At 44.4% G+C, this 23,663-nt stretch overlaps 1 protein-coding gene across 1 annotated transcript in view; it reads left to right on the forward strand.

Annotated features, from left to right (window-relative positions):
- Positions 1-23,663, forward strand: part of hibadha (3-hydroxyisobutyrate dehydrogenase a) — a 44,945-nt gene that overhangs the window by 16,929 nt on the left and 4,353 nt on the right. Inside the window, exons 5-7 of the mRNA XM_080442277.1 lie at positions 10,687-10,820; positions 12,129-12,205; positions 23,261-23,417. Of these exons, the coding sequence (XP_080298403.1) occupies positions 10,687-10,820; positions 12,129-12,205; positions 23,261-23,417 (368 nt within the window). The remainder of the gene's footprint in view (positions 1-10,686; positions 10,821-12,128; positions 12,206-23,260; positions 23,418-23,663) is intronic.

Here is a 23,663-nt window from a genome sequence, read left to right on the forward strand (position 1 = left end):
GTGTGTGTGTGTGTGTGTATCATGTGCGTCACTAGGGGTTTGGCAGTCTCCCCTGGGGTCTGAATCGTGGCATAATAACCCTGTTAAAAAAGCGACAATCAAAAAAGCTCTTTCATCCATGTTCCTCTCGCTCTCTCTGCCCATGAGAGGCTGAATACTGCTCATGGTTTCTCCCCTACACTGACCAGTCTCTTGGCTGTGGCCCTGCATGACCCAGCTGTGTCGTGTGTGTGTGTGTGTGTGTCACACACACACACACACACACACACACACACACACACACACACACACACACACACACACACACACACACACAGAGTTGTAAGCTGTTACTTTGCACTCACAGTGACGTACACAGACAGTTACATTCCCATAGACACTTGTGACACACACACACACACACACACACACACACACACACACTAACATTTGTTCTCACACACACTTGCACCACTGTCTGGTGTTGTTAAAAGTGTCCGCATGCAAAGGCGACCCACAACAAAACGGCCTCTTACGTCACAGACTTGGGGTGTTGGCACGGCGATGGCAAAAATAGGAGCTCTGGCTAACGAGCAGCGGGGTCGTTAGCAGTAATTACCCAGAATGCTTGCGTCTGTGTCTGTCAGCCCGTGGTGGGCTGCCACAGCGCTAACGGACGATGGCTTTAAAAAGGCCTTTTAAAAGAAAAGAAAAAAACCCAAACCTTTCATTGTGTTTCTCCCAAGGCTGGGAAAGTTGGGCTATCGGTACGAATGAAAGAGTGCTGTGACAGGGCCGCTTCCAGAGCTGGTGGGACCATGGGAGTTTGGGCTAATGTCGTATGCGTGGGGACGGCTTGTAAATGCTTGGCTAAGTAACCGTTGGGCACACTCTCAAGACGACCCTAATCATATCCACTCCACATCAACTGGGCCCCAGAACGGCACTGTGTTATTTGCTGACAGCATCAACGTCATCCTCCAGCCTCTAGGGGCCTGTTAACACCAAAGACCTGTGCAAGTCGGTTCATCGCTTAGTGATTCTCTCGGTCCGTTCAGGCTGCAGCCCGTTCCACTTAGTTCTGTCATTTTGGGGGCATTTTTAAGGCTTCAGTTCGTGATGGCGTATTCCATTGGCATGACCAGAGATAAACTTTGTTACGTGTTTTTTAGTGGAGTGGGTCCTATGGGGTGAACAATCTAGAACAGGGGTTTTCAACTGATTTTGACCCAGGGACCACCATCCTGACTAAGAGCAACCTGGGGACCACCACTATTGTGCGTGGTGGGTCCATCATAGACCCACCCCACACAATAATGGTGGGGGGTTCATGCACCACAGGGAGCTGGAGAAAATAGCTATAATATCAATATAATATCTAATAAAATACAGTGATTTTGTTTGAATATGATGGAATATGATTAAGGATTACTGTGGTTATGGTAAGCTCACATTTCATATCACACATACAATACATTAAGAACTCCTGTAAGTTATTAAAAGTAAAAAAATAAAATAATAAAAAAACGTTTTTTTTTCGTTTTTTTTATGCATGGCCAGGGACCACCTGCAATACCTCCGCGGACCACCGGTTGAAAACCCCTGATGTAGAACACTGGTTCGCAACCTTTTCAGGCCGTGACCCCCCAAAATAATCATAATGTGAACTGGGGACCCCCCACCCTGACAAGCACTTGGAATTGTAGGAGTTGAGGCATTACATTGTGTTTGACTCTGTTCCACAGATAAATATTGTGAAAATAACTGATCTACAAGCTTGGCGTTGTGAGCTTGTAGATCAGCTATTTTCAATTTTTTTTGCATCTTTCTTAGGTAATATTTGACAATTTGGCCAATGGCCCATTTCTGAAGTATAGTTTGTTGATTACCTTTTGATGCAATGAAGATTAATGTCAGAGGTACTAAAAAAGTCTTAATGCTACGTTTTTACTTTAGAAATGTGCAGATACTGTACCATGTATACTCTTTTGCACTTTAAGCAAATCATCTGGGAACCCGCCAAAATAGGTTGAGAACAACTGACTAGAAGAGGGTCTCTTCGTGTGTGTGTGTGTGTGTGTGTGTGTGTGGCTAATCTCGCAAACCACTAAACCGATCACAATCACATTTCTTGTGCACGCCGGCAACAGGCCACAGAGGTAAGAACACAAATATTTTTCACAGATATTTCATACTTTTTGAAATGTTTAACTTTTTAAAACTGCATTTTTATACTGGAAGTCAATGGAGGTTTGATTTGACCGGCATCATAGACTGGCCACAGGAAGTCAAGGTTTCACATGAAACCCATGCCCTTATTAGACCTCGTCTTGTTCTCACACAGTTGTTCTTCATTGGCTTTGCAGGGCAGTGCCGTCTGACCCATGGTTCTACTGCTTCCTTAGGCCTTCAGAGCCTGGTCTGTCTGGTCATTAAGGGAGAGCGCATAGAGGAAAGCACCACAGGCCAAACTAATCCAGTCTCCAAACGCCATTATTCAGATCAGTAGACTTGGGATTCTTTAGCAACTCGCTGGTGATCGGCCGTGACTCGCCGACATCTAGTTAAGGAATGGGAGCTGCGAGTGTCATTGGAAGGGCTGTGTGTGGAGTGGGGGTCTGGGGGGGGGGGTCAGGCTGTCAATGTTGATGGCTAACCAGCACTAGAGAGGGAGAGAGAGATGATTCCAAAGTCTAGATTAGCATAACAAGCCCCTTCACTGAGGGGTCCTGGTGACACATGCAGAGGCTGGAGAGAGGGCGATGTGGCAGTGGAGAGTGATGGAAGGGGCTGGGAGGGAGGTGTGTGTGTGTATGATGGTGCTGGTAGTGGGAAGGGGGGGCTAGCCTGGACTCCAGATGGAAGCAGACCCACAGCAGCTGGGTGACTGGCCCTCCCTGCTCGGCCCCTGTGTCATCTGCTCTGTGTGTGTGTGTGTGTGTGTGTGTGTGTGTGTATTTGCAGGCCAACAGTCAGCTGGTGTATGAGTCTTACTGAAAGTCTCTGTCCATCAAATGTGGCGCAAGCCCCATACACAATGTCACTCATCTAAAGTGGAATTAGCATTCTGTCTATATGAATGACAGTTTCTGCACTTTAGGGTTGTGTGTGTGTGTGTGTAGAATGAGAGAGTGTGTGTGTGTGCACGCGCGCATGCTCCTATCTTGCTAACCGGTCTAATTGGAGATCATTATTAGCCTCCTTCTATCCAGGATGAGTCTCATTGGGTCAGTGCAGGGATTGATCGTGAATGGCTGAAGTTCCCTCGCTGCCCTGCCTCCTGCCATTGACCAGCCCAGCTACCCCCCTACGGAATAGAGCAATTTCCAATGATGATGATGGCGATGATGATAATGATGATGATGAGGGTCTGCCTAGTGGTCAGTGATCAGGCATCGCTAGCGAACCGCTCAAAGCCATAATAACTTTAATCACAAATTGCACGGCATTATGGTGAAATCCCTAAACGGAATTTACTTTAATTTGGTGTACTTTTCCTTCTTTCTCTCCAACCAAGTGCACTTTTGCAATTTTCTCACTTCTTGCCTTGGGTTCTCATAGTGTGTGTGTGTGTACATGTATAAGAGTCAGTTCTCATGGCTCTTGCGCTCGTAAACCAGAGCCGATAAAGAGTCTGTTTTTAACATGACGGAGAGGCATTAGCGAAGTTGGCAGATGAACCATTGAAAGTGCAGATTTTTTTTTCTCCCTCCCTCCTTTTTATGCGAGTGATTTTGGTTAACACACACCCTCTTTACCGTTTCACTTATTTACTTGATATCCGTCATGCTTTTTTTTTCACAGGGCTTGTTTGGGGTTTTAATTTGTTGAGAAAAAGGTCTGCCTTTTGGATGTAATTATAATGGTGGACCACATTAGGCTGCGCTGTTGGCCTGTAAACATTCTGCCCCCACCAGTTCTACTTGTCTCCCAGCCACTTTGCCACTTAACTCCGTTGAGTGTTAAGGCTCCATTAGGCTGATTATAGATGCCTGTGACCAAACTGAAATGTCACCATTATATATGTGTACCATTTAAAAACAAATACATGAATAAATAGATACAAAATAAAGGGCAATGGCGGGCCACTGCAGGCCTGTTTGGAACAACTTCGTTTGAACATTTTGGAAAGATTTCTTCAAGTCCAGCATATGCTGACACCTATTGGCATGCTTAAATGAAACATATTATATTTTAAAGGACATTGTTATACACCATCACTGGAGGAAATACTTTTAGAGGAGCACTAATAGCGTATGATATCTTATGTGGTGAGTGTTTATTTTCTTTCTCATAGTATCCTCGCAGAGGGAAAAAAGTGCAGGGTTGTGTTGTGGCACACTTTCAAATGCGTCATTCTCCCTTCTAAACCATGGGAACATACAAAGTGTGTGTGTGAGTGAAACTGAGTGTGGGTTGTTTGTTCAGCCTCATATTCACAAATGTAGTTTAATTTAAACCCACCACCAATAAAAGTGCCTACTGCTTTACACACGGCTCGTAACTCCGGGACAAGGCCTCAGAAGCTCTCCAACTGACGCCTCACTGGCAGCCTGCACTGGGAGCCGCACCTGTCCCCTACACACACACACACACACACACACACACACACACACACACACACACACACACACACACACACACACACACACACACACACACACACACACACGTACGCACAGTTGCATGCATGCAACTGTGCACACACACACACACACACACACACACACACACACACACACAAAGTACATCGCCCAGCAACCCTCTTACATAAACACAAATGTGTGCATGTACACAACTATACATGCAAATGTTATCTCTTATCCACACACACACACACAAGTTCAGGAACACAAACTACAGCACGAGGCAACCACACACATACCCATGCGCACATATACAACAAACAACCACATGTGCAAATTCATAAAACTGCTCTGCCCTATCTTGTGCACACAAATAACGCACGCACACACGGACCGCTTCAAAAGAGGAGTTCAACTTTTAAAGGTTACAAGGCTTTAATGAATTGCCTCGTTTGAGTCTTTGTGCACAATGAAAGACGCGCTAATTAATCTTAGCGCTCGCTACAACGAGACAAAACCAAAATTGTGTCTCTGATCTTCGCTTGCCCTCACACAACATCCAATTTCACCCTCTTATGTTTATGGTCGGTGGCTGGTATGGAAGCATACAGTTAATGATCTGTCTTAACAGCCTCTGATAGCTCACTTAACTTGAACTCTGTTTTAAGAGCAGATGAATTGGAGTTGGCTATGTGTTGCTGGAAGACACACAGTAAAATCCTCATTGTTCATTTATCCATGTGTAACTCGGAGAGCGTACGAATGTCATTTGGTAATATTTTGTACACTTTTAACACTGTGCATCCATGCCACACACACTGTCCGTCCGTCCGTCCGTCCATCCATTCATAAATACAGCTATCATTCATCCACTCAGCATCCATCTGTAACTCATAGAACTCCATGTAAAGTTGCTTCTCTTTTGTTCTTTACTCTGATCTCTAATTACTGCTCCTGGGTGTACAAGAGATAACACAATATTTATGGAACAGCATTGTATTCAGGACTCCAGGAAGACTAGAGGTTTGTTACATCTCATATATCTCATTTTCCTCAACACTGTAGCAACAATATTTAAAAAATAACAACTAGTAAGGTCAACTAGTAAGAACAACTAATAACTACTATACTACTGTATGTACATTAGTCATAGCACCCTTAGATGTGCTTTGAAGGTGCAGTGTGCATGGGTCCTACTCCATATACTGTGTGTGTGTGTGTGTGTGTGTGTGTGTGCACGCACACGCAAACACACATACACACACAGAGAACAGTCGTCTGTGAATGTGCATTATTGGTCTGTAAAGTGTGTGTGTGTAGTTGGCGTTTATAGTGTTTGTATATATATGTCAATAACCAAGCCTCCTTTTTTAATATCTTTATGGACCATAAGTGTTATTCAGACTTCTGAATAACACACCCAAAGTATATAAAAATAATGAGTCACTGATTGAGCCAGCATCATTACATTCTGAGGAACTGTGCACTTGTAGAAGTTGCTATTCAAGGTTGAATGGGAATTTGCAAGGAGACGGTTTATTTGGGCAACTTATTTTTGCTGTCTATCATTGACCAATTGTAAATTATTTTATTGAATATCACAATTGAATAAAATAAAAAAATCCTTATTAAAAATAAGGATTCGTTTTTCTCATTCATAGTTTGGCCATTCATCATATTGACAAAGTCCATTTATTGTCCACCAGAATGCTACTTACCCCAGACTGGAGTGCATTCTTGACATTTAAAAGAGAGAGAGAGAGAGAGAGGGAGAGAGAGTTCCATCCCTTCGGGATTCAGCCATAAAGGACAGCCTGCTGGATGTGGCGACACTTTTTATTCTCTACTTTTAACTATTCCTTTTAATTCTGCATTGTTTACTACTTGTCTTCCTAGAGTAGTCAAAGTGCTATTAGGTATGTCTGCATACAATTAGACAAAAAAAACCATACATACTGCACCTCCTCCATACAGTCCTCACTCACTGACATGCATGAGTTAACTCCCACACAAACCCTCCATTGTATTGTACTCTTGTCTCGCAGACCCTTGTCTCTCCGCCACTCTTTCCTCCTTTTCCGCATCCTGTATCGTCTCCATAGATACGTCCACTTCCACGCCACCTCTCATCCAATCCATTCTCCCGCATCCCCTGCCTTTCTCTCACTTCTCATCCCCTCCCCGTCTCCTCCCCTAGGGGGCGGTGTGTAGACGCTCGGTGCGCCCTAACGATCCGGGGAGTGTCATTCCCGCCGGGATGGATGAGGCGGCGGGCCTCGACGCCTTTCCCGAAGCCTCATTAGGAATTCCTCTCTAATCCGTCTCTGACAGGGGCCCGGCCCCGCATACGGGATGTCCCCCCTCGCACTCATGTATACACACATAACATACAGTATGTGGACACGTACTCGTGTGTGTGTGTGTGTGTTTGTGTGTGTGTGTGTTTGTGTGTGTGTGTGTACGCACACACATATGTATATTGCACGCATACACACATACCTAAGAGCAAAGCGCACGCAAATTCATGCATGCACTCGCACGATCGTGTGTGCGCGCTCTTGCACACGCGCGCACACACACACCCACACACTCTTAACCCATTAAAAGCGGGAAAGCGTCTGTGTCATTTTAGATTTCAGCATTGGCCATTCAAAATTGGCAGATCTACAAGCTCGCAGCGCGTCACTTCGTGCCGCGCTGCAAGCTTGTAGATCTGCTATTTTTGAACACTTGAAAAATCCTTGAAAGTGTGAGAACTACTGATTTTTAGAAGGCATTTGTAGACTCGGCCTCGGGTCTTAATGGGCTAAACACAGACTCCTCTCTCTCTCTCTCGCACACACACACACGCACACGCACACACACACTCCTAAACACAGACACACACGGATGCAGACGTACACTCCCCTTTGTGTTATGCTAATGACGTGTTATTCTTCCAGGAGCAGGATCCTCCATCATCCTGCTGTCTCTGCTTATAGAAATCCACTACAGATCATAAGAGCTTATTATGGGTGATTAGTTAATTTCAGGGAGGGGAAGGTGGGAGGTAGTGAGCAAAAGAAAGATCTTTTCTTTTTTTTTCCCCCCACTGCTTTTGCTCTCCCTCTATCTCTTTCTGTCTCTCTCTCTCTGGCTCTCTCTCGCCTTCGTTCTCTCTCCGTCTCAGCCCCTCTCTCTATCTTTCTCACTCCTTCCTCCTTCCTCCAGTTCTCTCTCTCTCTCTCTCTCAGAGATGTATTGATCAGTGTGTTGACTGTGTTATCAATAATCTCCTCTTTAGTCCTCCCACAAAGAGTGATCTCCACTAATGAACCTGCACAGTTGTCACACTCTGCTGCTGTGTGTGTGTGTGCGCGTGTGCGTGTGCGTGTGTGTGTGCAGAGAAAATGTATTTGTCGGTCTCCCTCACCTTTGAAACAACTATTTTTCAAGAACACAATGTTTGTATTTACATGTGTGTGCACGCCCATCTGTATGTAGATATTGCACATTAAAAAAGTTAAACATTGGTAAATGTTATTTTTTACCAATGTACATTGGTAAATGTAGGAAGACATTATGTAAAAAGTGCGTATGTATATACAGTATATATATGTGTGTGCACACACACACACACACACACACACACACACACACACACACACACACACACACACACACACACTTTCAAGTGTCGTGCTCCAATACAAAATGCGGAGATCATTTCATGTACTGAGTGTAATGAGAGAATCTATTTGACTTTTTAAATCCCTGGGGCCAAACAGACAATCTCAACACCTTCCGCGGAGGCTTGTGAGCATTAAAAAATAGGCCGTTTGTAACTTTGCGTAACGGTCTCAATGTTCAGAAAATATCAGATTTACAAGCTCACAGCTTGTGAGCTTGTAGATCATGTACATCGCAAACCTTTTACAAACATGGTATGTTGACCATATGGGTGTATGAGTGGCGTTTATGTATGTGTGAGTGTTGGCCTTATGTTGAGTGTGTGTCTGTTGTGGCCTGTAGGCAGCTGCCGTCGTGTGAGCTTCGGGCTTCATTATGTGGCCCTAATGACCCGCTGACAGCCCATACTTGTGTGTGTGTGTGTGTGTGTGTGTGTGTGTGTGTGTGTGTGTGTGTGTGCAGACTGCACACGCACACATACACAGAGAGAGAGAGAGAGGAGCGGTACCGTCACATACTTGACAGCAGCACAGCCAATTAAAGTAGGGGGAGGAGGTAAACTGATGTATATTTATGCTTATGGAGCACAGAAGACGCCGTGGCAGGAAAAAAGTGGCCTCATCTAATCTCAGATTCACCGAGAAATCCAGAGTATTCATTTAACTGAGAAAGTGTAGAAATTGGCCCTTAGTGTGATTATGCTGTATACAGTACCTCTCTCCTCTATCATTCCCTCTCCTCTAATCCTCTCCTGTCCTCTCTCTCCGGTGAGAGTCTGATAATGTGGTTTCAGCTGTTTTTCTCACTGCTAATTCCTGTTTAATTATTAACACGAACATTATTAGGCTTTCACCGTTAAGAGGCTTTTCATTAGAGCTACACGGCACCCTGAAGAGCGATCTGATGTCTCTCACACACACACACACACACACACACACACACACACACACACACACACACACACACACACACACACACACACACACACACACACACACACACAATCTCCCTCTCTTTTGGGAGAACTACGATGATCTGACCAGTTTTTTGCATTGTCACCATGATCGCCCTATTTAGACTTGAGTTTCTTTCTGCACTCCACAAAATGTCTGTGTGTGTGTCGCGTGTGCAGTATTTTACATCCTGTGCTCAAGTGTGTGTGTGTGGTGTGCACGTGCGTGTGTAACTGTGTTAAAGTTTAGAGTTAATCAGTGGAGCATTAAAAGGGGGCGGGGCCGTGGCAGATGAGATTTTCAACGGCACTGTTCCGCCCCGTCCTGAACACGGCCATCGCCGCCCGCTAATCGCCGTTGCGCGTCTTCAGCCATCTATCTGCCCCAACAGGACCCCACCAGGGCAGCAGGGGTGGGCGTGGAGGTGCCTGCTACAACACGGCACGCTCCTTAAGCCATCAGGCATGGGGAGGGACGCCTAATTGAACATGATAAAGTATAACGTTAATTACCCCTCACGCCTGTCACTGATGCCCCCACGGGCGGTGGGTAGTGGGGGGTAGCCCCAGGCACAGCTGTTGACCTGTGTGTGTGTGTGAGGGGGAGAGAGAGAGAGGGGAAGGGGGGCGCAATAAGGGGGGTGAGAGGACAAAAGGGAAAGCCTCCCACGGGAGTTTGCGGTGGATGATGGCAACAATCGGCTTTTAAAGATACCCTCGTCCCTCTGGTGCGCCTCCCCTTAACACTCCTGTCCCATTATCACGCACACACACACAGCTGACCTTTTACAAACAGTTGGTAGTCTTAAACAGTCAAGTGGTTAATGTTCTTTTACTCAAAACCATTAACTGACTCCATCAGATGGTGTGCGTCAAAGATTACCCAAGTGATCGCTTATTGTCCTTGATGTTTGTTGCTTTCATATTGCCTCCTTACAATGAAAGGAAATGATTCAGTCCACCCGGCTTCCACACATGTACAAACAGCCAGAAAACATAGTAATTTCTTCCTAAGTCTATGAAGTTTGCCGTCTTTTTTAGTGTAGCCTTGCTGTACTCACATGTGTCACACACTGTACTGTGTCAAGAAATTACGTGAGAGGGAGAGAACTTGTGAGTACCAGATGTCCCCCAAGTATAGTAAAATTGGAGAAATGAACAGAAATGAGGACCGTTTTCCTGGTCCACACTACAGAAATGGTTGTTTTGTGGCTAAAAAACATTTTTAGAGCTAGGTTTACAATTAGAAAAAGACTCTGGTTAGAATTAGACATTTTGAGGTTAGGTTTAGATGTTGGGGTTAGAGTTTTCCCTATTTTATACTTAGTTGTGCAGCGATGTCTCGCACCGAAAGTAGCCAATCTACAAGCTCACAATGCGTTGTTTCTGTTTTTTTCCCCACAACTGTTTTTCAATGTTTATGTCCTCACAAGTATAGTAATACAATCCTGTGTGTGTGTGTGTGTGTGTGTGTGTGTGTGTGTGTGTGTGTGTGTGTAGGTGTGGGGGCTGCCAGCCTGGCCAATCTAACCTTCATGGTGGGTGGTGTAGAGGAGGAGTACCACGCTGCCCAGGAGCTGCTGACCTGTATGGGAGCCAACGTGGTCTACTGTGGACAGGTCGGCACAGGACAGGTAAGAATGCATTCGCACCGCTACAATTCCGGAGCTCTTTTTACACTCTGGATTAGAGTAACACTCAGAATTTTGACAATGAAGCAAGAGAAATACAAAATGAGTAAAACAAATTGAGCAGGTGATATAGAGAGAACCCCACATTGAAATCTCAATTAAACCTGATAGAAATAAACTAGGGATGTTAACAATGAATCTATAATCGATTAACACCTTTACCGCCGGGCCCGTAGTTCTACGGGCCGTTAAATCCAACGGTTAAGCGCCGAGCCCGTAGTCCTACGGGCTGCGGTCTTTTCGCGCATGCGCGGTCCGGGTGCACTTTCGGATTTTTTTTGATCCACTTCCGTTTCCGGTTTGATGACAGGAAATAGAATTATTTGGGATCCGGTTTCGACGATCACGCCCGCTCCCATTCTACAGACGAAACTGAAACTCAATTCTCTTCCTGTAGTTTTTTCTCCTCGCATTTCACTGTTTAACGTAATCCGCTCTAACTACAGTCATGGAAGTCCGTTTGACATGCGGTCTTCACTGGGAGATACAGGGAGATCTCGCGGATGTAAACAGACCGTTCACGGCTCAATCTTAAGGATTTTAACAAGATCTATGGCGACATGAAAAAAACAAAAAAACAACAAAAACACCTTGGCACTGGTGAGTACATTATGAGATTAACCTCTGGCGGTGGATGTGTTAATTGCCGTTAGGAATTTACCCGATTTAAAATGATTGATTTTCAATTAATTGATTAGTTTTTTATGTGAGCTTACAATAATCACAGTAATCCTTAATCATATTCCATCATATTCAAGTGCTTTTGGAGAGAAATGAGACAGACTCCATAGAGCACTGCAGAGGGGAGGTGTGTGTGTCTGTGTCCAGCTGATGCTCGTTAATGTTATATACATCAAGGCAATTATGTTTCTGTACTTGGACAAGAATCTTCCTTTTGGTCCTAAACGTCGCTTATAAATTCATTGATAAATCGATCGATAAGGTTATCAACTATCAATTAATGAATAAATCGATCATTTGCGTCCCTAAAAGAAACCTATTGTAATTTTGCTTTAAGTGGTTAATGCACAGAGACACACTAATACTGTTTTTCAAACACGCAAACCCTCTCTTTCTTTCTCTCTCTCTCACACACACACACACACACACACACACACACACACACACACACACACACACACACACACACACACACACACACACACACACACACACACACACACACACACACACACACACACACACACACAGAATAATGTTTCCTCTCCTCTCTCCCGGTTCCCCCTCCAGGCAGCTAAGATATGTAACAACATGCTGCTAGCCATCGGGATGATTGGGACCGCAGAGACCATGAACCTCGGCATCAGGTACTGTCAGCCAGCGGCACACACACACACACATACACACACACACACACACACACACACACACACACACACACACACACACACACAGCCTGGGAGGAGAAACAAGGAAAATATATAACATAAGATTAGATCACATAAAAACTTTATTAATGCCTGAGGGGATATTAAGCCGTTCCAGTAGTCAAAAGTTGGTGAATGAAATGTCGAAGTTGTAAATTAACAAATAGACAAATGGGCACAAAGAAACAACAAAAGAAAATCACTAACTCCACACAGTGTTGTCACTATGGGCACCTGAGAAAAACACAGATTTTTTTAGTGGGAAACCTAAACCTATACTACTACCAGTGGTGTAAAGTAACTAAGTACTATGTACTCAAGTACTGTACTTAAGTACAATTTTGAGGTATATTTTACTTTACCAGAGCATTTCCAATTGTCTATACTTTTACTTCTACTCCACTACATCTCAGAGGAAAATATTGCACTTTTACTCCACAACAATTATATGAAAACTTTAGTTACTATTTACTTTGCAGATAAAATATTACATTATAAAACATACATTAACCACTTTAGCCCTATTTTATACCTAGGCTATTTGAAAATAGCCAATCTACAAGCTCACAACGCGTCGCATCGCAACGCGTTGTGAGCTACCAGTGGTGTAAAGTAACTAAGTACTATGTACTCAAGTACTGTACTTAAGTACAATTTTGAGGTATATTTTACTTTACCAGAGCATTTCCAATTGTCTATACTTTTACTTCTACTCCACTACATCTCAGAGGAAAATATTGCACTTTTACTCCACTACAATTATATGAAAACTTTAGTTACTATTTACTTTGCAGATAAAATATTACATTATAAAACATACATTAACCACTTTAGCCCTATTTTATACCTAGGCTATTTGAAAATAGCCAATCTACAAGCTCACAACGCGTCGCATCGCGACGCGTTGTGAGCTTGTAGATTTGCTATTTTCAAACATTTTAGTACTTTACTTTTGGTACTTTAATTACATTTTGATACCAATACTTTTGTACTTTTCCTCAAGTAAATGTTTAATTCCGGACTTTTACTTGTAACAGAGTACTTCTACATTGCAGTATTGATACTTTTACTTGAGTAAAACATTTGAGTACTTTTTCCACCATGGTATCTTGTGAATGGTTTGGCAGAGTGCAGCTAGCAGACTAGCAAACTGCAAACTATCGCTAGCTGAAGATTGGACAGGGTGGCCATGCTGTTATTAGACTATTGCCTCTAGTTTGAGGAGGATGTTACACTGGTGCATTCGACCAACAACTAATTCTGTCAGCATTTAGAAGTCAAATAGGGTTGAATGTCATTTGTAAATCAATCTTTTCTCCAGGGACAAAAATCGATATTACATCGATATTCTGATTTGAAGCTAGATATTATCTGCGATTTTGGATATCATAATATCTTGATATGGCATAAGTGTTGTATTTTCCTGATTTTAAAGGCTGCATTACAGTAAACTGATGTAAATGTCTGAACTGTCTGACTGTTCTAGTTGTTCCATTATTTGCCATTATTCCTTATATTATCATATAAGCATTACTTATGATTATTGATCAAAAATCTCACTGTGTAAATATTTTGTGGAAGCATCAATAGTCATCCCCACAATATTGATATCAAGGTGTTAAGTCCAATATATTGATAATATGTGATTTTCAGGGCTAAACATTGTGACCGTTTTGGTCGCATTTGCCCCTGAAAATATAATTTGGGGGGGGGGGGCACTGAACTGTCCCTTTCTTTGTACATTCACTAGTTGGTACTCACAGTATATGCCTTGTGAGCTGACAGTAGGTGCTCGGTAGCATGGAGATGTTGCTGAGCACTGCTGCACTGAAAAATAAATATTATTTCAAGTATTTTCAATTTGAGAAACAAGGCCAGTCGATTGCAGTGACAAACATTGTGAATTAGAGAGGGGGGGGTTGTGTGTGTGTGTGTGTGTGTGTGTGTGTGTGTGTGTGTGTGTGTGTGTGTGTGTGTGTGTGTGTGTGTGTGTGTGTGTGTGTGTGTGTGTGTGTGTGTGTGTGTGTGTGTGTGTGTGTGTGTGTGTGTGTGGTTGTCTGAGCTTTTCCTCTAGGCAGAGATGAGAAGAGTCTTAGGACAACGTACGGCAAATGAGTAGTGAAACCGTTTCAAATATTCAGAATCAATATGTAGCCTATTGAAAAAAATGTATATGTATGACAGCACTAAACCTGATTGATGCACACTTTAGAAGTGAGTGTACACAATGGCCACTGAAAAAGAAGTGGATATTCAGCATATACACCCTCCACTACACCATGGTGGCAGCCTGACATTTATTCTCCCTTCATCCTCTCTTCTCATAACATTGCTATAGAAGAGCCACCTTTATTCTACCATTGCCTACATTGTGTTGTGGGCATATAATTATGGCAATATCATTTAGGTTTTAAGAAACAGTCCACACTCACACAAGAAATGATTTGCATTTTAATTTATTTTCTGCAGCATTATTATATGTATTACTGATTAATTGGGTACAATGGAAACGAGCCCCTGGGGCTTTTTGTGTTACCCTTTTAGCATAACCTTTGACTGCACTACTTGTACTATTAATAATCTTGTTAATAAAGTATTCAATCAGTCAAAGCAGTCTGACAAACAGACGCGTTTGGGCTCCCTCAGGCCTTTACCTTAAAGGGACACTTCACCCCAAAAAAAAACTTTGTTTCAATGGATTAGTCACCCCATGGAGACTTGAATTCATGGATATTTTTTTGTTTTTGTCTCATTCCTAAGACAATAATTTGATGACCAGCGGACCGTTAGGCAGCGGTTCCGGTAGGAGACACAACGGAGACTCGTTGTCTCCCCTACCGGAACCGATGCCGGTCATCAAATTATTGTCTTAGGAATGAGACAAAAAACTAAAAAAATATCCATGAATTCAAGTCTCCATGGGGTGACTAATCCATTGAAACAAAGTTTTTTTTTGGGTGAAGTGTCCCTTTAAGGGCTGCCTGAGAGGGATGTCCCTTAAATGAGAAGACTGTTTGCAAAAATGGGAGACAGTTCTCGGTTCTGGACAGCCGCCAGTCCAACTGAATTCGGCACAAGCCATCCCCGGGATATTGGCAACACAAACGGCAAGTTTGAAGTCAATCGGCCGCACAGTGCACTATTTTTGCACGACACCATTGTGCGACGAAGTACAGTATAAAATAGTTTTTTGTGGTTAATCGATTCGTTGGTATATCATTTGTTTTTCTATTCAACACGCTTCTCGGTTATTCGATTAAACGAAAAAGTTATTGATAGAATAATTTATTCATTTTTATAGATGCAGCAGTGAGGCAAAAAATCTAATCATGTGGATCTCGTATCCCAGCCTGTCACATGAGTCATCCATGATGTCAGTCGTATATTATTACATATCTGACACATTCTATATTAAAATTGGCTTAAGGGGGGATCGGCTGGCCGGTGGACCTCTGACGTCACGCTCATGTCACCATGACTCAGCCATAACCATATAAGGAGTTCCTAATGCAGCTACGCCCAAATATGGAGTGTGTTGGTTAACCTCAATGTGTCGTCATGGCATCAGGCGCAAACAAATCAGTCAACTTCATATATGGGCACACAAGCGGGCATGCCCATATATAGGCATGTACTGATCACAGCGATCTCCATATATGGGTATAAAAGGGACACGGACAGACGGGTACAACGGGTACTCTGACAAAGCCCCAGACACTATGACTCGGACGTATTGGTCGGATCCAAGCCCCCAGAACTACGGTAGAACAGTGAAGCGGCCAAGCCTGGTATCTGAGAATGCACTTAAATGCTACTGCGCGTGCGTCTCCCGTTTTGTGCGCATGCTCACGACGCGTCACGACCCATGGATCCATTCCATTGGTTCATATTGGTTCCATATTGGTTCCTATTCTTACTTCCGGGTGCTTCAAAACGCCACTGAGCACTTTAATAGAAATGTATAGCTGGGGGCGGGGCAATCCGCCCTCTAGATATATTATAACTCTATGGTCGGATCGGCGATTTCGACATACAGTAGGTGTGAGGGCCACTTAGCAGCCCGAACCTCTGGTGATTCTAAATCTGGGCTTGGGGGGGGGGGGGATAGGTTTAGGGGCTGACCCCTCTTCCCCTACCTCGTGCATTTACATCCACTGACTGAGCTCTCACTGGAGTCCTCCTGTCACAACCCATGTCACTGTAACCTGCAAACTAACTGCTCCCATCATCACCTCCAACCCGGGCCGGCACACAGCCACTTTGGCCAGGACGAGGCCGAGCATTATGGGACTTGTAGTTTGAAGCCGCCGTTCTGAGCCGAGTCAATCCAAGGAGGGTTAAAGGCTTTGTCCAGTTCACACAGCTTACGGATGGAAAATGGTTGTACATGGGGGAGTTGGCTGGTGAAACCTGCTACTGACTTGGAAGTTGAGGATAAAGCCTGATTTTTAAGTCAAAGTGTTGCGGGACGTCAAAATACATTATCGTCTTCAAAGCGTAAATCAGGCTTAGATGACGGTGGAAAAAATATATAATATACACACATAGTAATAAAGTACATTCTGGGCTTGGGACATGGTCTTTTTATACCTTGGCTTGTACATAACTAGGTTTTTGTGTGACACGTTTGAGAATACCTCACAGTGGTGTTTGCCAGCAGCACCATAGAAAATGAGCTTTGGCATCGTATAACGCTTTTTCTGTTTATGAATTCACTACCAGCCACGTTCCTTCATATCCCTGTTGTTAGTCTGATGTGTTTTTGTGGCTTGTACGTCTTAGCTGGGATGTGTACCCCATTTTCTGTGCGTCTGTATGTGTCTCTCTCTCACTGTACGTGCACGCACGCGCGTGTGTGTGCGCGAGCGCTCCCCACACAGCGCAGCTGTATTAGTGCAGCTGATTTATCTGTGGTGAGACAGAGAAGGAAAATTGGCATGAGCACTTGCACATAAATCCCCCCACTAGACCTCTGAAATATGGAGGCATTAAGGCGGCAACACAGATTTACACACCACACGCCACCCTGCTTCTGACACACACACACACACACACGCACACACAGACACAGACACAGACAGACACACACAGACACAGACACACACATACATTCTCACTACACAGATCCTGACACTCATACACAGCAGTCGTACACTTCCCCATCACTGAAGGAAGCATTTCTTTAATCAACCTGAACCTACAGTAAGTTCCACAGCCAACACTCGTCGGTGTCTTGTATGACTACAGCTCAGGCTAAGAATAGGTTCCAAAACCGCTGTTGGAGCCTAGCTCTGAGTTTTTATATTGGTGATGTCTTATCTTGGGAGAATATTTGGCCCATATACAACCTCAGGAAGAGTGTGTGTGTGTGTGTGTGTAGCCCATCTCTGGGGGGCTTTATTAAAGGGGTTGACAAAGACTGTCATCGTTTAGAGAGAGCCCACGCCCGTAAATCTCCCACGCTGCATTGCGGCTCATCCTCTTATGCAGAGAGGAGCGGGCGCACACACGCGTGCGCAATACACACACACACAAAGAGGACCAAGCACTCACAGCCAATTTACAGGAAAACGGCAATAACATTTTATCATGCCAGAGTTGGGCCTGATAGAGCTGCCCTTTCCTTTCAATACCTGCGTGTGTGCGTGCGTGCGCGCGCACACACACACACACACACACACACACACACACACACACACACACACACACACTGAAATACAGGCACACACACTCTCATACATAACACCCACACACATGGCCGGTCCTGCTCGTGGCGCTAATTTGTTGATCTGAGATGGAAGCTTGGGCCGTGTCCGACAGAGCGTGACGTTCCCCGAGTGCAGGGAATGGCCACGCATGACAATTATAACCACACTCTCTGCCTTTCAGTCTGCCTCCCATTTCTCCTCTCTCTTTCTCTTCCCTCAGCATGTCTTCCCTGTTTCCTTTAGCTCCTTGTTTTGTTAAAAAAATCCTTTTGTAAAAATGTAACTCGTGAGGGTCCATTTGGTTACATGTGTACACTCGTGAGTTACGCATGGATAAAGGAACACTGAGGATTTTACTGTGTAGCATCCTTCCTCCTCCTGTGTGATCTGTCTCTTCCCTGCTTTGTGTCAGTTTCAGTAACGCTGCCAGCCAGTCAACGACAAGAGCGAGAGAGTGAGAGAGAAAGGGAGGTGAGCAGCCATGGGAGGAAGGGATAGGAAAGAAAGGAGAATAGACCAGAGACGAGGAGGTGCAAAAGGCAGCAGTGATTTTAATGATGCACACATAGATGAAGGGAGCGTGGAAGAAAGAAGAGAGAATGACCCAGGGAGATATACAGTACGGGGAGAGAAATGAGGGCTTTACAGGGATACGGATCCCCTCGCAACACATGTGTACATTTATGTGTGCGAACACTAGTATAATACACTGTAGGACATACACAAATTAGATGGACAGACAGACAGACAGACAGATACATCTAGGGGTGCAACAGTCAATCGAACCGGTTGATTTAATTGATTAAAGATTAAATATAATTGGGGAAAAACCATTTGTTTTGAATAAAATAATAAACTTTCAGAAAATACCGAAAGTAGCAGATCTATTAGCTCACAACGCATCGTCCCCATGCAGACCCTGTCACGCGCTCACAGTCACACGCGTAGAAATGCACATAATCGCCCGTGCTCATTCTCCATCTCGCCGGGAAAAAATTAGGCCACCAAAGCAGATGAAGACACACAGGGAAGGAGGTTAGCAAGACTCACACAGCATCCCTCCGCCTCCTTCTACTCTCTCGCTCTCCCCTTTTGCGACTGTTGGGAGAATTGAATGGCGAGCATATGTTCCAAATGAAGATGAAAGTTGGCCCGATAAACGCACTTGTTACCTCTTTAAATGTGACAGTAAACACTGGCGTGTGTGTGCGTGTAAACGCCGCTCGTTACCTCTTTAATGTAACAATAAACAGGGGAAGCGGGGCCCGGCTTCCTCTCCTGTGGCATCAAGCCGCGGGTCAGATGAAGAGCTTAATCGCAGTGAAACAAGACAGTTAATATTGCCGCTGCAAATTAACTCCACCTGCCAGGGCTCCCTGGTGTATAAACATCAAGCGCCCGCCACCTCTCCTTCTTCGTCACCATCTCTCGTTTTATGGCGTGGCTCCTAGGAGGCGAGCCGTCTAGAGTAGTGGTTCTCAAAGTGGGGTCCAGGGACCCCCAGGGGTCCTTGAGGGGGTTCCAGGGAGTGTTAATATTGTGTTAATATTGCATCAAAATCAGTTGAACCACTTTAAACCTATACATTTTGACAATATTGAATGTCTGTTTGTCTGTTGAATGTCAATTTTTCACATTTTATGAATTCATTATCTCAGATCCAGACCAACATCAACATGACGTCAGAGATGCACATGGAAGCCAGTGTTGCCAAGGCTGCTTATTATAAGTGACTTTGGGCTTGTTTTTCTCTAAAGTTGCTTGTAAAAATTGGTAGTTGCAGGGTTTTTTTTGGGCTTGTTTCTTAAGTGTAGTTGCTTATTTGGGCTTGTTTCCTGATTGTTTAAACGAAACATTTCCATGTCAAGGAGCCCCAAATTGATATGTATTTGTCCGCAGACCCCCATCTGAAAAGATTTTGTGCCAGGGACCCCATACAAAATTGTTTAAAATATTTGAAAAATATTCCAAATATGGATCTCTTTTTTTTTTCAAGATTATTTGAAAATAGCATCAGCTATTTTCAAATAGTTGATGTATATAGCGTTCATGTAGTAAAACAGATTTACGTGCTATATGAAGTCATTTTGCTGGGGACCCCCTGTGTTTGCCCTTTCTAGTCCACCTAGTCGCTTCTTTTGGGCTTGTTTTCGTAGACCTTGCCGCTTGTTTCTCTTGCAAAATCTGGCAACACTGATGGAAGCCATGCTTTAACAGACCCGTCTTTTTTTGTTTCTCTGTCATAGACCCCTTTTTATCATCAGCCTGTAATATTAGTGTCACGTCTCCTTCACCTGCAGCAGAAACACTTTGGTTTTGCTGTGTGTGTGTTTGTGTGTGTGTGTTTATCCATGTCAATCTTGTTAAGCGTGACATGTCCTGTTCTCCACGCAAATTAGCAACACTGCCATGTCAGCTAATAACTAGGGATGCGCACTGGTGTTTTTCTGTCTGTATATAAACGTGTAATGTGTGTGTGTGTGTGTGCATGTGTGTGTGTGTGTGCTCATGTGAGATGGGTGGGGACTTCATTGATTTATCGTTAAACAGAGGACAACAGCTCCCCGTCAGCGTCTCTGGTCGGTATAACAAACGATCTGCGCGCTCGGACGCGCTTTATTGTAGCTCCGCCAGTAACCTTTTCAGCTGCTCACCCAGAACGCAGAGAGGGGCGTGTGTGTGTGTGTGTGTGTGTGTGTGTGTGTGTGTGTGTGTGTGTGTGTGTGTGTGTGTGTGTGTGTGTGCGTGTGCGAGAGAGAGAGGAAGAGCGAGAGAGAGGGAGGGAGAGAGAGATTGGGGGGGTTTGCGATGTCAAACATATGTCCCCTAGAGTCCTCAGACAGGGGGATGTCAGGAGAGGATAGGGGGATGAGGAGAAGAGATTGAGTGGAGGGGAAGAGGAAGAAAACGGTACGTGTGGAGGGTGGGGGCACACAAACTGAAAAAGCCATCATCAGGAAGACTACTGTTTTTTTTTTAAAGAGTAAGAAAACAGGTTTATATATACACACACACACTGTGTCACTTATACCACATTTCCAAAACAGTCTGTAAAAAAAGAGGGTGCAGGGAGAGGCTGACAGGAAACAAAAGACATAAAGAGAACAAGAGAGCGAGAGAGAGAGTAAATGTAATTCCCATTCTTAATTAGTCAGTAGACAGCTAATAAAAACTGTGGCAGTAATGGCAGAATGAGAGCCAGGTGGAGAGAGAGAGAGGGGGAGAGAGAGAGCCCTGGCTTTAAGGACCTATGATGGTTTAATAGTCATACTGAGAGCAGAATAGAGTTCCAGGGCCTGTAAGTTACTGTTGGACTGGGCTTGATGTGGTGGCTTTACACTGTGTGCCTTTTTAACCCATTCAATCCGGGAACGTATCCGTGTCGTTTTTTTTTATTTGGCTATTTATTTTTTTTAATCATGGAAATTTGTGCAAATCTTTGAATATATATATTTTGATATGGGGGGCCCACGGGCCAAATACATATCTAAAAATGTTTTCTAAATCCAAAAAACTATATGCTCCAACTTTTCCATGTCAAGGACCACCCAAAATGATATGTATTTGACCCCCATCTCAAAATATGTTGTTCCAGGGACCCCCAGAAGCACAGATAGGAGTTTTTTTTCTTTTCTACAAGCTCATAGCCCGGCACTCAGTGCCGGGCTATGAGCTTGTGTATCTGCAATTTTTTGAATAGCCAAAGAAATCTTAAAATGACACGGATGCGTTCCCAGTCTTAATGGATTAAATTGCATAAAAGCAACTAACACACACTGACCCGTACAGATGCCGGGGTTACACCCGCCGCTTGCCCCTTTTTTGCAGTTCACTTCTTTCTGCCTTTCATTCTCACTCTCTCCCCTCCTTCTCTCTCTTCCTCCTTGCCCGCCTCTCTTTTTTCCTACCACCTTCTGTCTCTCTCCGTTCCTCCCTCTCTCTATGCTCTCTATACGGTAGACAGGAGATGTGTGTGTTTTTCCTTTTAGCCAGCTAGCTCTGAAATGAGAACTCGGGAACTGTGTGTGTGTGTGTGTGTGTGTGCGCGCGCGGTGTGTATGACAGCTAGGGTTTTATAGCTACCGCTTGGTCCTTAAACACTTGGCCTCATCCCTCTCTCTCTCTCTCTCTCTTTATCTATCTAGCTCTCCCTCTTTGTCTCACCCCTCCACCATCTCTCTCTTCTCTACCCTCTTTCTTTCTCGTGAAGGAGGGATGATGAAGGATAGAGGTGCTGTTAAACATCAATAGTGCATTAGCCGGCATTACCAGGGTCCCCCACTCGGCCATTAACACTGAGGAATGGTCGGAGGCAGGGCCCAGGGTTCAACATGGGTCAGTGGCATCACCTGCACCCCGCCCCCTACCACCCCGCCCCCCCGTCCGCCTGCCCGCCCCACAACCATCCATTCTTCTCCTGTGCTACTTCTGCTCTATTTTTCAATAAATTCCATAATCACCCCCCTCTGCCTCTTTTTCTTTCCTCTTCTTCCTCACACCTTCCTCTCCCTCCCTCCTGTGCCGCGCCGTTGGTCGTTTCTTTTCCACTTTTCTCTGCTCTCACATTCGTTCTCCCTCTCTGTGTGTTTATGGTAAATGGACTGCATTTATATGACTCTTTTCTAGTCTTCTATGGCAGTGGTTCTCAACCTGTGGGTCGGGACCCCCATTGATTTTGGGGGGGTCCCCAGATGACAGTGAAGTTGACAATATTAAGGACTTGGCTTTGCAACAACAGCAATACAATATACACAGCATCAGAACATAAAACCTGGTTACAGGTTCTACTGTATGTCTTGCTCAAGGACACACAGAGCAGTCTTCTGGGAGCCGAAAAGGCTCCTGGTTAGATTCTACTTTCTGACCCACTGCTGATTGCTTTATTCTTCCATTTGTCTCTCAGTGACCTCTCTCTCTCCGTCTCTTTTACCCCTCATTATCTCTATCATTCCCCAACTGGTGTTTCTCTTTCTTATGACCTCTTGCTCCCCTAATGCTCTCGGATATTTCATAAAAAGCAAAGGTTTGAGACTCAATTTGTGATTTCTTCACCTGGTTGGCAGTATGTAGAAAATCAGGAACAATATCACTAAAGCATCGTCATTTTCCATATTGTGTTAATTGTTTAGGAAATCGCGCTAGTGTGGGGGGGGCTCCTGTCATAGCCTGCCAGGCTACTCCTTTCACACTGTTTCACAAATCGCACATTAGGACTTGGCCATACAAAATGTTTAAGTCGTGAGATTTTATTCAGTATTGCTCTGACCTCTCTCCCTCTTTGTATCAGACTGGGTTTGGACCCCAAGCTCCTGGCCCAGGTCCTCAACATGTCCTCGGGTCGCTGCTGGTCCAGTGACTCCTACAACCCCGTGCCAGGCGTCATGGAGGGCGTTCCCTCCGGCAACAACTACCAGGGAGGCTTCGGCACGACATTGATGGCCAAGGTACGAACGAGAGTGAAGCCCACTGCGCACACAGTCCGCTTTATTCACATTAAAGAAACAGACAATCATTTAAAACAACCATACTCTTCTCTATGACGTCTTGCACACCTACTCCGAAATTGTCATCCAACAAGTGGCTGTGATGGTGTAATTTTTATCAGCTCGCATCGCAGGGCTGATCAGTAAAGAGACGCTGCAACTAGTCGTCACTTTCTCGTCACTTTTTCCTCTTTGGCTGGCCTTGGT

Source organism: Gymnoscopelus braueri, assembly GCF_963280865.1.
Source record: "Gymnoscopelus braueri genome assembly, chromosome: 11".
Taxonomy (NCBI): Eukaryota; Metazoa; Chordata; class Actinopteri; order Myctophiformes; family Myctophidae; genus Gymnoscopelus; species Gymnoscopelus braueri.